At 39.7% G+C, this 16,518-nt stretch overlaps 1 protein-coding gene across 8 annotated transcripts in view; it reads left to right on the forward strand.

Annotated features, from left to right (window-relative positions):
- Nucleotides 1–16,518, forward strand: part of gra (granulito) — a 52,317-nt gene that overhangs the window by 8,025 nt on the left and 27,774 nt on the right. For all 8 annotated transcript variants that reach the window (XM_078397220.1, XM_078397225.1, XM_078397219.1 and 5 more), the window contains exons 2-3: nucleotides 4,755–4,852; nucleotides 12,233–12,303. In XM_078397220.1, the coding sequence (XP_078253346.1) occupies nucleotides 4,755–4,852; nucleotides 12,233–12,303 (169 nt within the window). The remainder of the gene's footprint in view (nucleotides 1–4,754; nucleotides 4,853–12,232; nucleotides 12,304–16,518) is intronic.

Here is a 16,518-nt window from a genome sequence, read left to right on the forward strand (position 1 = left end):
CAAAAAAATCATATAATATTGAATCAGACGTACATGATGCCATTTTCTCGATCAGAACAGAGCAAAGGAATTTAGACAAGCAAGGACTTACAGTTAAGTCTGGGGTATGTTCCAAACAAGAGAGGGCCTCTGGAGTGTTGGAAGTGGAATGGTTGGGAAAGGTGGCAGTTTTGTGAACAAGAATTGGCTGGTAACAGGGATTGGGAAGTCTGTGATTCCCAAGCAGGTGTTGGAAGAGAATTGAATACCATCTCACATGTATGGGCTTCTTTATGCATTATGTGTTAATGCTTGGGAGAATCTGTCTTCGTTTTAATATCTCATCAAATCATAATACATCGACAACGCAGTTCTTCCTCAACACAACAGCAAAATGTCAACAATGATTAGCAATTCAAAATGGTGTGGTTAGCATCTTTATTCTTAGTGGTGAGATTGCTGACTGCTGAATAAAAGTTGTAAAGTTCACACATTTAAAAAAGTGTCTATTATGACCTGGTTTAGAATATAGATGTCTTAGATATTTATAACACAATTAAAATACTTTTTGTGAGAACCAGAAATGTTTTCTGGCCAGTTTGTTAGAAGTGCCCCAGATTGCTTCACCTGCACTGGGTTATTCTGTTTAGATCTTGAGGTCTACTATAGTGGGCTTGAGGTCTACTATATTCCTTGGATCCATTTCAAAACTGCCTTCTTACTAAAATGTATTATTTCTATGTTTAAAACATTTTGTTATTATGCCAACCATGGTCTTTTTACATTAAGAACTCAAAACTTTTGGATATTTGAATGAAATATTAAAATTTTTGAAGGACTGTTTTGTATGTAGGGAGAAAAATAATTGATCTTGATAAATTTGAGCAAACCAGGTGTCGAGCTTTTTCCTTGGATAGAAAGTTTTGAAGATCGTTGATGGTAGTTTTATTTACTAAAAGCAGGATAAACACAGAAAAGAATGTTTTAATGCCAGTAGGCAAAAGAGGACCAGAATAGAATTGTGATTGTGGTGTTTAAAAAATCACAAACAGCATTATTTCTCATTATTAACTAAAAATCGAAATCATTGGTTGATATATTAGCTTCTGCTGAGGAAATAAATATATATATAACTTTGCTTAACATGATGAAATTGTTGTAATGATGCAATTTATATGGAAATTATGAAATTTTGGGCAAATAAAAACCGATTTCTAAGTCTTTACCAGCAAGGAGACAAATAATTGAATCAGGAATACGGATTAGAAACTGTTGCAAATATGTGTAGTGATACTATTTGTATGATTGCTGATCCGCTGTGCAAAATTAAGGCGAATAATGTTTGAATTGAGTAAGATATTTTCAAGGATACACACATCTTGATGCAAATCTTTCAGAGGTTACTAAATCTTTGAGAGGCTTTGGAGTTTGTAGAAAGACTGATATTACCCTTATCTTTAACTGAAGTAGTCAGGAAACAAAAACAATTGCTTAGCCACTCTCTTGGAAAGTAATCAGACTTAATACAATTGGACCTAAGCACTAAATCTTTTTATTTTTTCTGTTATTATCAAAAGCACCACCTTGCTTCCAGTCAGGCCATATAGAATTTACTCAAATAGTATTTGTAAATTTCTCACAATGCTCCTGCACCTTCAAACCTAAATTCCTTCCATTTCACTCTTTATCATCATGGCTTAAAGTCTATGTTAATAAGTATTATATTTAAAGATAGGCTAGTGGAAGAGATGGATAGAACTAAATTTACAAAACACATTTATAAAATGCATCATGAAGCTTTGGAATGGCCAGGACTTGCTAGAATTCTGATGAAGAGTCAGGAGAATGGAGGGAAAGATAGATCAGCCATGATTGAATGGCGGAGAAGACATGACGGGCCGAATGGCCTTATTCTGCTCATAGAACCTATGAACATGAGTCTTGGGTCTGAAACATCAACTTTTTCTCTTTCCAGAATGCTGCTGTCCTGCTGAGATTTTCTAATATTTTTTGTTTTTGTTGATTTCCAGTTTAAAAAAAAATTGTCAATGATTTGCTACTTTAGTGTATTGGTTTTCATTTGAGGGGGACAAAAGAATATAATCAAAGTAAGGATATGTTGTGCATGTAGATTTTTTTGTAGTAAGACTCATGATATTGTTTTGCAATGTCGCATTAGAAATAACAAGATTGGGAAAATGTGGAAATATTTTACATAGAATACATGAGTAGTAGTTGAACACAGATTCAGGTAATATAATGGTTGTTATATGGAGGATTTTCTTCTCATTGGCATCCAGGGGGAGACCTGGCGGTCACGGTGGTGCGACAGTAGAGTTACTGCCTTACAGCGAATGCAGCGCCGGAGACCCGGGTTCGTTCCCGACTACGGGTTCTGGTTCTGGTTGATTACTGTGCAAACACCTCATAACTGGTTATCTCGCGCAGGTCGGAGTGAGTAGAGTAGTGATTAAATTTTGAAGTGGGCCTTTTTGACAAGTTGAGGAGATCTAGTTGCTCAATCCTCTTTTTAAATGACTGAACATTGGGAGTGGCACATGTGTTGGGTGGTAACATATTCCATTCCCTTATTGTCCTAGGGTAAAAAGGGAATATTGGTAGCAAATTTTATTGAAACTCAGCGAGTGAATGATGTAGGGACCGGTATTTTGTCTTGTTTCATGGCAGTTGGTGCTCTGGGATGACGGAAGATTTGATGGCGTGATTTTGTGAATCTCTGTAAATTGCAATAAGTCTTAGCCTGATTCTGCGGAGCTCTAGGGTATCCCATCCGAGAGGTCAGCATATTATTCATGCTTGTTTTGCGCTTGTAGTCATTACATACAAAACGAGCTGCTTGGCGTTGTACTTTCTCCAGGGTGATCTTCTTGTTGTTGTTGTTGTTGAAAGGATCCCATTCAGCTCCACAATACTCCAATTTGGGCCTGACCAAGGACTTGTAGGCGTTCTCTTTGATGGATGTGCTACATGCATGGAAATTTCTTTTAAGAAGGCCGAGCGTTCTATTTGCTGCTGTCGTTCTCCCCCATGACCTGCGTGGGTTTTCTTCGAGATCTTCGTTTTCTTCCCACACTCCAAAGACGTACAGGTTTGTAGGTTAATTGGCTTGGTAAATGCAAAAATTGTCCCTAGTGGGTGTAGGATAGTGTTAATGTGCGGGGATCGCTGGTCGGTGCAGACCTGGTGAACCGAAGGGCCTGTTTCCGTGCTGTATCTCTAAACTAAAGTAAACTATACTGTTTGGCTTTTCCTCATGTTATCAATCATCTGAAGCGTTGGGTCACAAATGCAGTATCCAAGTTTGCTGATGATACAAAGTTGGTGAAGATAGAAGACTCCGAAGGTAGAAGATGCCAGAATTTGTTTTAGATGAATTTCAGTATTATTGGTAATTTTATAAAATGATTGCCAATGATAACTGCTATAGAGAAATGGCAATTATTATATGAGCGCTAGAAATCCTGAAAGCTGTTATAATTCACTTGAAAATAATGCACCTAAAATTGAAATGAAAAAATAATGCTTTTCTATAGTTCCTTTTACATTCTTAGCATTCTTCTCCATCATTCTTAGCATGATGGAGTTTTTTATGATGTTCACTTGATGTTTACAATTGTTGTATTACCATGAGATGGCATTGGATGGCGCTGCATATCTTACCTGCTTCATGATATTGAAAAGTAAAAATCTGCAGATGCTGGAAGTCTAATATAAAGCGAGGAAATGCTGGAGATATTCAGCAGATCAGGCTGTAACTGGAAAGACAAAGATCTGGTTCCGTACAATGATTTTTTATAATATGCTTTGTGTTATTTAAGAGCATTCCAATTTAAATGTTCAGTACTGCATTCAATTAACACTCCTGTTATTCCCATGTATCAAAATAAATGTACATTCATTAGCATCCATGCAATTTAAAGTAATGCTCAGCACAAAATGCTGTGCTTTCAGTATAAATCTTAATGGATTTCCATCCAACATCACATCTACTCCACTATAAAGTCTGTTGGTGGGAAGAGTGAGTATATCAGGGATCGAGGAGTACAGGTGCATGGTTCCTTGAAGATCAAGTCGCAGGTAGATAGGGTGATCAAAAAGGCTTTTGGGTACTTTGGCCTTCATCAGTCAGAGTATTGAGTATAGAAATTGGGAGGTCATGTTGCAGTTCTATAAGACGTTGGTGAGACCGCTTCTAGAAAAGGGCAGCAACTCTCGTATTTTTTCTTTGTCATTTGCATCTATGATGCGAATGACAAAAGAGATGCATTCTAACAGTGAAGATGCACAAAAAAATAAAAAAGAACACTGGCTTTCAAACCATCTTCAGAAGTTCAGAATTTAATGCTAAATATAGTCTTTTTAAAGATTTTTTAAAAATAGAAAAATCTAGAATTCATGTTTAAGAATGTTGGAAAGCAGTGACCAGCAAAACATAAATTTACTATATCAATAAAACTTCTGTAATCTCGCATTGTGTTTAGTATCAAAAAAATGTTACTGACATTATCTCATCAAGAGTTTGAAAACATTTCTAATATATTGACAAGGAATATGTATTCACATACAAATCTTTGCAATCAATGCTGCAAAGCATTTTAACGTTAGAATTTATTGTCATAGAGATGATTCATGTGTCTACATCTGATTTAATTTTTGTTACTGCATTTTTCAAAGTTATCCACATGACATGTTTATATCATGCTTTCATTAGATTATTTTAATGCATAGTTAAAAAGCTGCAAATTTTATAATAGGATCTCTCCAATAATCATGGATACCACCAGGAAGGCACCGGTAATCCGCAAATCCCTCAAACCAGCAAGACCATTGCATCGTTTATCTGCTGAGATAGGTAAGTGGCACTGTTTATCACTCAATTTATTTTTACAACCAATCTGCCAAATGTAATGCAAATGCAAAATCAGATGTTTGTGGCATATCAGCAGTGTGTAATCATAGTGTAATATGCTGCTGGACAGTATGACTAGACCAATAGGAATTAGTATATCTATTGTGATTGTGGATTTAGAACATAGAACTTAAAACAGTACAGCACAAGAACATGCCCTTCAGCCCTCAGTGTCTGTGCCAGCATGATGCCGAGACCATCTCTTATCTTCCTGCACATAATCCATATTCCTCCTCCCCCTGCATATCCATATGCCTGGCTGTACTGTAACCACAATGTTTTCTGCAAATGTGTCTCCCTGTGACAGTTAAATTTCCCTGAATTCTACTTGCATTTAAGATGGGTTGCTGGTGCTGTGAAATAGCTGCAATGTTAGTTGTGCCACTATTAACTGCTCTTGCTAAGTACCCCTGAGTCAAGTGGCTTGCCAGGCTACAGAAAGTATTTTAGAGTCAGTCCTCTATTTGTCTGAATAAATGCAGCTGCATTAAAAGCCTTCTCAAAGACCTGTTCTTTCAACCTACATGATGAATCCCAGCCATGGTATAAATAAAAATAGTGTCATCAAGAAATTTTATTGAGGATGTGCTTAATGAATCTTCCATATGCCTTAGTCTACTTCATTAGAATGATGATGGCCTTGCTGTGAGTTACAAATTTCATATTAAAGTGTAAATATATGTAATTGGTGTATATTGCGCATGAATGTTTTGATACATCCTTAAACAAAGTGACCTCCACTTGGTGGAAATCATAGTCATCCAGCAGCACATTTAAAAGCCATATGTAAAATGTTTGAAAACACCCAAGAACCAATACATCCACCAAAAGAAAGGCAATACTCCATCAGGTCAAATATTCAGTACTTCCACCATTGGGGCTCTTTGTGTGCAGTGAACTTGTCATCTAGAAAATCAATGGCGGTTCCTCAACTATGTACTCTGACTCCTGATTTTGAAATGTATTACTGTTCCTTCATTGTCACTGTCTAGCTCCTGAAATTCCTGACAAAACAATATGAGAATACCTTCTATATGAGAATATGCAAAAGATTCAAGAAATACTTACCATCACCTTCTCAAGGGTTATAAAAGCTTGTCTTGGGTGTAATGTCCACATCCCATGAATAAATAAATATGTGGTGCACTTTGTAAAGGGCAATCGGTCACAGCAAAGTATGATTTTTGTGTTTAACAGCAGTTGTGTTAACTCCAGAGGTTGTTGTCAATTTCATGCTACAGCGATACCAATTGCTATGGTTTACTAGTTACAGGAACCACATAATTTAGCCCTCAATATCCGCTTAAACAGCTCTGCGAAAGATTAGAGTGTCATACGCACTGGGAAGGGAACAATAAAATTCTCACTTACTGCAGCTTTAAAAGCACATTAAACCAACGACACAACAAATAAATATGCAATAATCAATAACATAATAAATTATCAGCAATACTGAGTAATCAGACCACAATAGTGCAAACCAAAGTACATAGTGCAAACTAACATAGTCCATAATTGCTAAGGTAGAGTTGTATTTAGGGTTGTGCAGTGTTGTTCAAGAGCTTGATGGTTTATGAGAAGAACCTGTTCTTGAACTGAGAGGTAACAGCTCTCAGGATCTTGTACCACCTTCCTGATGGAACCAGCAAGATCAAAATGTGGCCAAGATGATGTGGGTCTTTGATATTTGTTGCCTTCTTGAGGTAGCACTTCCTGCAAATCTTTTCAGTAATGGAGAGGATGGACTTGGCGATGTCCACCCTTTTCTGCAGGCTCCTTCATTTCTGGGTGTTTAGGTTTATTATTGTCACGTGTACTAAAATGCAGTGAAAAGCTTTGGTTTTGCATGCTGTCCAAACAGATATACCATATATAAATATAATCAAGTCAAACTGGAGTACAATAGATCATGCAAAGGGCTATACAGAGTGCAGAATATAATTTTTAGCATTGGACTTTTCTGTGGAACCAGTGTACTTCAATGTCCACAATGGGGTAAGGTGAATCATACCCTAGCTTATGGAAGGACTGTTATGAACCGCTATAACAGAAGTGAAGCTGTTTCTGAGTCTGGTGGTGCATGCTTTCAAACTTCTGTACCTTCTGCTGGATGGGAGCAGGGAGAAGAAGGAATGACCGGAGTGAGATAAATCTTTGATTATGTTTGATGCTTTTCCGAGGCAGCGTGAAGTATAAATTAAGTCAATGGTGGGGTGTCTGGTCTTTGCGATGGACTGCGCTAAATCGCTAAATGGAGGGGTGTCTGATCTTTGCGATGGATTGCGCTACATCGACGACTTACACCGATTTTTTGTGGTGTTTGGCAGAACTTTTCCCGAACCAAGCTATGATGCAACTCACTGGTACCCTTTCTATGGTGCATCAGTCACTGAAAGGAAATGCAGGTACATCAAGCAGTGAAGAAAGCCAATGGAATGTTGGCCTTCATAACAAGAGGAGTTGAGTGTAGGAGCAAAGAGGTCCTTCTGCAGTTGTACAGGGCCCTAGTGAGACCGCACCTGGAGTACTGTGTGCAGTTTTGGTCTCCAAATTTGAGGAAGGATATTCTTGCTATTGAGGGCGTGCAGCGTAGGTTTACTAGGTTAATTCCCGGAATGGAGGGACTGTCATATGTTGAAAGACTGGAGCGACTAGGCTTGTATACACTGGAATTTAGAAGGATGAGAGGAGATCTTATCGAAACGTATAAGATTATTAAGGGGTTGGACACGTTAGAGGCAGGAAACATGTTCTCAATGTTGGGGGAGTCCAGAACAAGGGGCCACAGTTTAAGAATAAGGTGTAGGCCATTTAGAACTGAGATGAGGAAAAACTTTTTCAGTCAGAGAGTTGTGAATCTGCGGAATTCTCTGCCTCAGAAGGCAGTGGAGGCCAATTCTCTGAATGCATCCAAGAGAGAGCTAGATAGAGCTCTTAAGGATAGCGGAGTCAGGGGGTTGGGGAGAAGGCAAGAACGGGGTACTGATTGTGAATGATCAGCCATGATCACATTGAATGGCGGTGCTGGCTCGAAGGGCCAAATAGCCTCCTCCTGCACCTATTGTCTATTGTCTATTGTGTATTGTATTGGAGACATGCCGGATTTTCTCAGTCTCCTTAAGAAGAAGAGCCTGCGGGACTTTAACATCGTGAGCTGGCGGTCCCTTTGCCAGGGATCGACCTTTGAGCTCCAACCGCGGGAGCCTGCGGACTGTAACATCAGGGATTTCGCAGTCTCTGGTTAGAGACCGACTTAGGGAGCTCCAAGCTGCAGGAGTTCTATTGTACCCTTGCGGGAACTTCGATCGCCCCGACGAGGGGGCTTCGATCGCCCCGACACGGGGGCTTCGATCGCTGGCTGCGGGGGCTTCGATCTCCCCGATGGATGGTTTGACTGCCCCGACCGCAGGAGAAAAATGAGGGAAGTAGATTAGACTTTATTACCCTCCATCACAGGGAGGAATGTGGAATCCGCTGTGGTGGATGTTTATGTTAACTTTTATGTAGTTGTGTGTCTTGTTGCTTTTTTTAGCATGGCTGTTTGGTAATACTGTACCTTAATTGGTAAATGTGACAATAAAACACCTTTGAAACCTTTGAAGTAGAGTCGTTGGTGTGCTACCTTGGCTATCTCATCAATGTGGTCAATCCTTGCCTCATCATTGGTCATATTAATGCCAAGGAACTTGAAACTCTCTCCATTTCCACTTCAGCACCATTGATGCTGATTGGGGCTTTACTTTACCGTGCTTCTTAAAGTCGATAACTAACTCCTTCATCTTGTTGCAAGAGATTAATGTCCTGAAACCACATTACAATGTTTTCTATCTTCTTGAGCTGCCGAACCAAGCTGTGATGCAGAACTTCAATAGAATATTCAGTGACATGCCGAATCTCCACAAACTGAGATTTCTTTATGATTGCATCGGTTGGCTGGGCCCAAGACATCTTCACAGAGGGGCACACCCAGGAATTTGAAGCTGTTGACACACTCTGCAGTGCTAACCCGCTGATTAATTCAGGTTCATGGATTCTTGGCTTTCTCTTCCTGAAGTCAACAATCAACTTGGAATGTGAAGGTGAAGGTCAAGATTATTGTTCTGGCACAATTCAATCAGATTATCGATCTCCTTCCTGTACTTTGACTCTTTGTTACCTATAATACGTTGAACAGCAATGGTGTTGGCAAACTTAAAGATTTGTCCATGTCTAGCTACAGAGTTATGGGTATAGAGAAAATAGAGCAAGGGACTCATCATACAGCCGTGAGGTACCCCTGTGTTTTTGAGTAGAAAGTGTTGTTACCAATTCATACTGATTGAGGACTGATGATGAGGAAGTCAAGGATCCATTTGCATAGGTATGTGCAGTGACCTGGTTCTCTGACATTGTCAATAGATTATATACATAGATACATAGACAATAGGTGCAGGAGTAGGCCATTTGGCCCTTCGAGCCAGCACCGCCACTCAATGTGATCATGGCTGATCATCCACAATCAGTACCCCGTTCCTGCCTTCTCCCCATACCCCTTGATTCCGCTAGCCCTAAGAGCTCTATCTAACTCTTTTGAATGCATCCAGTGAATTGGCCTCCACTGCCTTCTGAGGCAATGAATTCCACAAATTCACAACTCTCTGGGTGAAAAGGTTTTTCCTCATTTCGATTCTAAATGGCCTACCCCATATTCTTAAACTGTGGCCCCTGGTTCTGGACTCCCCCAACATTGGGAACATGTTTCTTGCATCTTGCGTATCTAATCCCTTAATAATGTTTTATGTTTCTATAAGATCCCCTCTCATCCTTCTAAATTCCAGTGAATACAAACCCAGTCGCTGCATTCTTTCCCTCAATGGCAAGAATGTCCTTCCTCAAATAGAGGAGATAATGTTTATATTTATTAGCTTTGGAGATACAGTGTGGAAACAGGTCCATGAGCCTACCAAGTTCACGCTGACAATTAATCACCTGTTCATAATAGTTTTATGTTATCTCACCAGGGGCAATTTACTGAGGTCAATTAACCTTCAAACTCACATGAGTGTGGGATGTGGAAGGAATCTGGAGCATCCGGAGGAAACCTATGTGATCACAGGAAGAAGGTGCAAACCCCCCACAGACATCTCCCTAAGTCACGATTGAATGAGGGTTACACAACAGTGCCACACTACTGCCACTGAGCTGTAGAAGAAAGCCAGGGAGATCGCATTTGAATATGAAGAAGGGTCCCAACCTGAAACATTGCCTGTCCAAGACCTCTAGAGATGCTGCCTGACCCATTGAGTTACTCCAGCACTTTGTTTTCCTCACAATTCCAGCATCAGATGTTCCTTGTGGCTCCACTGTTGATCAGTTGTGGCGTAGGTGAATTGTAGTTGATCCAGGTCCTTACCAAGGCAAGAGTTGATATGCATCATAACCGATTTCTGAAAGGTCTTCATTGAAATGGACATCCCACAGGCTGGTGGTCATTGAGGCATGCCACCTCCCACTTCTTGGGCACTGCTATTACGGATGTCCTATTGAAGCAGGTGGGGACTTGTACCATTGGAATGAGTGGTTGAAGATCTCTTTGAAACTCCATCCAGTTGGTTCACACATATTTTAAGAACACAGTTAGGTATGTGACTTGGGCCGGATGCTTTCCAAGGGCCAGATGATTTACAAAAGTTCACATTGTGAAAGATCTGATGTCGACCAAGAAGACATTGCTCACAGTGTTGTTGTGGACTGTGGAGGCCTGTGAAGGTACATCAATGTGTAGGAGCCATTTTGCAGTTATTAGTTATTTTTGCTTATTAATATTATTACCTTGTATTCTGCTGTAGTTTGGACACTATCGCTGACCCGGTCTATGCAAGTGGCAGCTTGGGAGCTAATTGAGATAGACGAGAAGCTGGCCGCTACATAATGTATTCCCCTTCGAAGCGAGCATAGAAGGTACTCGGGTTATCTGCCAGTGATGCACCACTGTCACTTGAGCTACTTGTCACGATGCAGCTTTATAGGACTTTGTAGAACTTTGGTCAGGCGAGGTCATGCTGCAGCTTTATAGGAAGCTAAAAAATGGTTAGTCCGCATTTGGAATATTTCATGCAGTTCTAATCACCCCATTCCAGGAAGGATGTGATGGCTTTGCAAAGTATGCAGAGAATTTATTAATGTTATGCCTGGATTTGGAGGGTATTAGTTAGAGGGAGGGGTTGGACAGACTTGGATTGTTTTCTTCGGAACACCTGAGGTTGCAGAAAGACCTGATACGAGTGTATAAAATAATGAGAGGCATACTTAGGGTAGATAGTCAGAACCCTTTACCCAGGATAGTAAAATCAAATGCTAGACAGGATAGCTTTAAGGTGATAAGGGCAAACTTTAAAGGAGATGTGCGGAGCAAGATTTTTACACACAGGGTGCTGAGTGCCTGGAACACGCTGCCAGGGACGATGGTTGAGCCAGATACGATCGTGGGCATTGGATATATGGATATGTAGGAAATGGAGGGATGTGGATTATGTGGAGGCAGATAAGAGGTGATCTTAGTATCGTGTTCGGCACAGATATTCTGGGCCAAAGGGCCTGTTAATGTGCTGTATTGTTCTATGTTCTACTTGCTTTCACCTTATAGGAGTAGTGACATGAAAGCCCTGCACAGTTGCCAAACGGCTACCTGAACCTCCAGCTTAGACCAAAAGTGTCTCTTTGCCTTCTCAATGGTTCTTTGTGGTTGTACAGGACTACTTATATGATCCTGATTCACAGGACTTGGAAGCCAAAGATCTGGTCCTCCGTCGTTTGCAGGCCTCCTCATTCATCCAAGGCTTCTGGCTTATGAACACTCTGATAGTCTTGGTAGGAACACAACACATTTCTTAAAAAAAATCAAGAAGACAAATTCAAATTTATTAATTGAATGCTTAATCAAATTCATTATAAGCTTGGCTTCGAATGACACCGCACAAAACAAATATTCAAAGTAGGTCCTGTTAATTGTTTATTTGAACAGATTGAACACGCTCCCAGGCTTCAATTTCATCACCAAAAGTTTCCAGAACACTCTTTCAGGGGAAGTGGTTGATATGATAGCAATGTTTCAGGGGCACTTAGACAGACACATTAACAGGCAAGGGGGAATGGAGATACAGCCCATGTGCAGGCTAAATCTAAAAGATTTAGATTGTATCGGGGTCGGCACAAACCTGGTGGGCCAAAGGCCTGTGGCAGTTCTATTTCATTTGGCAACTGGTATTTCGTATGGAAATAAGAAAACACTTATTCTCTGCCCTTTGTTAATAAACCATTAAGTTTAAATTACCTTTCCACCAGATTCGACAATATGTGATTACCTTCCACCGCTTTTACATCAAAATGAAGTTTCATGGAATGAAGAGAACTGGGTATGATTAATTCAATGTTGATGTATACTGTAAATAGCTGTTTAACATTTTTAAAATTAAAAATCTGAAAGGTTGGGATTTGAGATTTTTTAAACTGTTAGAAACCATTTATCATTCTCTTTCAGTGCATAGCATTATTAATATGAAAAATGTTCGCTTGAGCTTTAAAAACAGAAATAAGGAAAATATATTATAAACCATAAACATAAAGTTTAAAACTGGTGATTCAAATTTGGTCATGGTTATTTGATGAAATTCTGCAACTTGAAGCGCAGAAAGTTTAAATGCTTTGATCTGCAAAATTTATCATCGCTGCTTCTTAAAATAGAAAATTTAAGTGCAATCTGTGTTTGCAATCATATTAAACGGATGCTTATATATATATTTTTTTTCATTAACCTCAATTTAATATGTATCAAATATTTCTTGATTTTTTTTTCCTGGAATTCTTTATAACTCTAATCGTATGTGACATTTTGAAAGGATGAAATTGACTTCAGGCAGTGAGCCTGGTTGACAGTGGGCCTCAGGAGCTGTTTGTGGCTCAGTCTGCTTCAAAGAAAGGCCACACTGACAGGGCTTCAGAGTTGTTTGGAGCCTCGCAAGCAAAAAAAAAAGATTGCAATTGGGGCATGACTGCAGAGCACATGGCAGCGCCAGCACCATTTGATTTGTTCTGTTCAATATTTTAACATTTCATTTTAAGATGCATTATCATTATGTTTACACCAGCTCTCAACAAACACAATCCCTACATCTTTTAAATTATTTAATTATGTATCGAAAAGGAAGATACAGTGGATCTTGAGAAATTTGAAGTTAAAAAATGAAAACAAAACGGATAGTCCGCAAAGATTGCAAGGACAAGAAAACTGGGATAGCTACATTGCAGCTGGAACAATGTACATGGCAGCAGGACTTGCTCTTCACGTGGCACTTTTCATTCATGTATGGAAATTCTTAGTTGCCATGACACTTTAAACATTTGTGGAGCTTGCTATGGTGGATGAATCTAGTTACATGCTGCATTCACACATGTGCAACTATGACTAATTATTAAGATCATAGTAACTAGCTTCTGAACGGCACGGTGGCGCAGCGGTAGAGTTGCTGCCTTACAGCGAATGCAGCGCCGGAGACTCAGGTTCGATCCTGACTATGTGTGCTGTCTGTACGGAGTTTGTACGTTCTCCCCGTGACCTGTGTGGGTTTTCTCCGAGATCTTCGGTTTCCTCCCACACTCCAAAGACGTACAGGTATGTAGGTTAATTGGCTGGGCAAATGTAAAAATTGTCCCTAGTTGGTGTAGGATAGTGTTAATGTGCGGGGATCGCTGGGCGGCGTGGACCCGGTGGGCCGAAGGGCCTGTTTCTGTGCTGTATCTTTAAATCTAAATCTAAACCAACTTATTTAAGGTAGGAATAGATGACATGGGCGTCAAATTACAATTTACTGCGAAAGATGCAAAGAATTTTTACACCAGGAGTACCTGTGTTTTTCTATAAATATACAGGATAAGAAAGCACTAGATTTAATTCATAAAGATTCCCTCAAAATGCATGGACTGTTTTGATGCTCTCAATTTCCACGGTGCTATCTGTTTCAATTGTAAGGAATTTAGAATCACAAGCGCATGGTTCAGAAGCAGTTCTGTTCCTGACTTTCTGGCAGTGATTCTGATTCTTTTATCTTGCACGTATCCCTTAAGTTCCCCAGGCCTTTGGGCTGTAGTCTGGCTGCTTGTCAGCAAGACATAGCTTTTAAATGTTCCTTGTCACTTTTGTCAGAGGGACATATACTGCAGCACAATGGGTTAACGAGTGCAATGCCAATACCAGATATGTCATAATAGCTCAACAAAATCCAATAAATGTTCCAAGACTGTTATAAAGGAGCTTTACATACATCGCTGAGCAGATATCTGAATTGTTGGCTGTTTGGTGGATGTGCTCTGGTATGGCTATTCTGAAAGACTAACTTTACTAAAATGCAACTAACCAGATCTGCAGAAAGCACAGGAAAAGAAACATTTAGAGATTGAGGAGAAGCATCATCTCCGAATGGTAATCACTGCTGAAATACCTGAGACTAGCTAATTAAAGAATACTCACCCAAGCTATACCCTGTAGACCTGGTTCACCCAAGGCTTCTGGTTAAGGAACACAGATGGTTTTAGTGGGAATATACCCCTGCACACTTTTCCTTATAGAGTTGGTAACAATCATGGAATATTCATTCAGTTTCATTGCCAAGTTCTTGAACATTGCTAGTCTACCAGTGCCAAGTAGTTTCAAAATCATTTGTCTGCCTCTTCTGACCACTTCTGTGCAATCCTCACCACTGAAGCTGCTCCTTTAAGTCGCTGCCTATACGCAGATAGAAGGAGCACAGCCAAGTGGTCCCATTTTCCAAAGTGAGTTAATATCAAAGTTTCAGAAATTATGTGATTTTTCAATGTTCAGTTAAGGTTGTGGTGTGATCCGTAAATTGATCAGAATGGCTGATACAGTGAGGAATCTATGGACAGCAACTATGGTGTGTTTGTGAGATGCTGAAGTGCAGAGGCAGTGACTAGCCTGTGATGATGGCTGGATGCATGACACAGTTAGAAACATAGAAAATGGAAACATAGAATAGGGGCAGGAGTAGGCCATTCGGCCCTTCGAGCCAGCACTCCATTCAATATGATCATGGCTGATCATCTAAAATCAGTACCCCGTTCCTGCCTTTTCCCCATATCCCTTGATTCCTTTAGCCCTAAGAGCTAAATCTAACTCTCTTGAAAACATCCAGTGAATTGGCCTCCACGGCCTTCTGTGGCAGAGAATTCCACAGATTCGCAACTCTCTGAGAAGTGTTTTTGAGTGTGTGCCTGTGTGTGAATAGATCTGTGAGGTGTATGAATCCTATAGCTCTGACTGTTTCAAGTTTGCATATATGAGATCAGTTTCTAGAGCTCGAATGCTAATGTTGACAGATTGCGTGAAATGGCAATTATTCATGCACTGCTCCTAGGTTCACCAGTACTTACTTTAGTGGTTATTTCTGCTCTCATTTGCTTTTACCACCATTTTATCTCTGATCTTGGGCTGATCTGCAACATAGGCAGGATTACTAGCACAGCACAGAATAAGCACTCTTAGTAAGATGTAATCCAATGAGTAGGCTGCAGTGCCTAAACTAGTCAGCATCATTTAAAATATGTAAAACAATGTTAAATCATGTGTAAGATAAAACGGGTTAAAAAAGGCGTTGAGAGAAAAACAAGTGCAAAAGTTGAAAAAAGATTAACATATCTTAAGATAAAGAAAGGTCTCGCCCCAAAATGTTAGCCATTCCTTCTATCCAGAGATGCTGCCTGTCCTGCTGAGTTACTCCAGCATTTTGTGTGTATTTTCGATGTAAATCAGCATCTGCAGTTCCTTCCTGCAAGCTTAATATATCTTAAACTGGGAACAGCAATTGTAGCCTAAAAGGAGTATTCATGCTAATTTTTAAGTACATTTTTAATGCCAGAGATCTTGATTGGCACTAATTAAATCTTATCATCACACTAAAAAATTCACTTACAGTTCGATGAATAGGCCATGTCTTTGTCCCAGCATATTTAGTGGATTTCATTTATTTGAATGCTGTGTCTGTTGCCAAGCCAAAAACATCTGGATGAGCTGATTTGCTGCTTATAATGCTGAGCCTTAAACTTGACCAATGTTATTGTTCGGAGCATTCATGCTTATTTTTTACTTCTGCAAAAAGTGTAATTACTGCTAAATTAGGTTTTTAGCTGAAGGATTAATTCCTTTAATTTCTGAATTGCAATTATTTTTGCAGTCATGTTAACCACAAAATGAGAGTCACATATATGCCATATGGAGGTGACATTTTCTTTTCATGTAGGAATCAAGCTGCATTAGTAAACCAATTAAGTGTTATTGAGAGTTTAGTTGTTTTCATAGTTATTTTCCCAGGTACCAGCTCGCATATTACCAGAATTGTTAAATAAAAAGAACCAAAAGTTAGACAAATGGGTCGAGAGCTCTGACAGCAGTGGGACAAACAGTATTTGACAAATTGATGATGGGTATCACAGAGTTAATTTCTTTAAACCTATGATGCCTATCATCTGTTTGTCAAAGTCCTGTTCATGAACTAAGAATCGAGCCAAGAGTGCACAGTGAAATTATATAATCTCCTGGTATGTTTTGCCTGCTTTAT

The sequence above is a fragment of the Rhinoraja longicauda genome, chromosome 4 (assembly GCF_053455715.1).
Source record: "Rhinoraja longicauda isolate Sanriku21f chromosome 4, sRhiLon1.1, whole genome shotgun sequence".
Classification (NCBI taxonomy): Eukaryota; Metazoa; Chordata; class Chondrichthyes; order Rajiformes; family Arhynchobatidae; genus Rhinoraja; species Rhinoraja longicauda.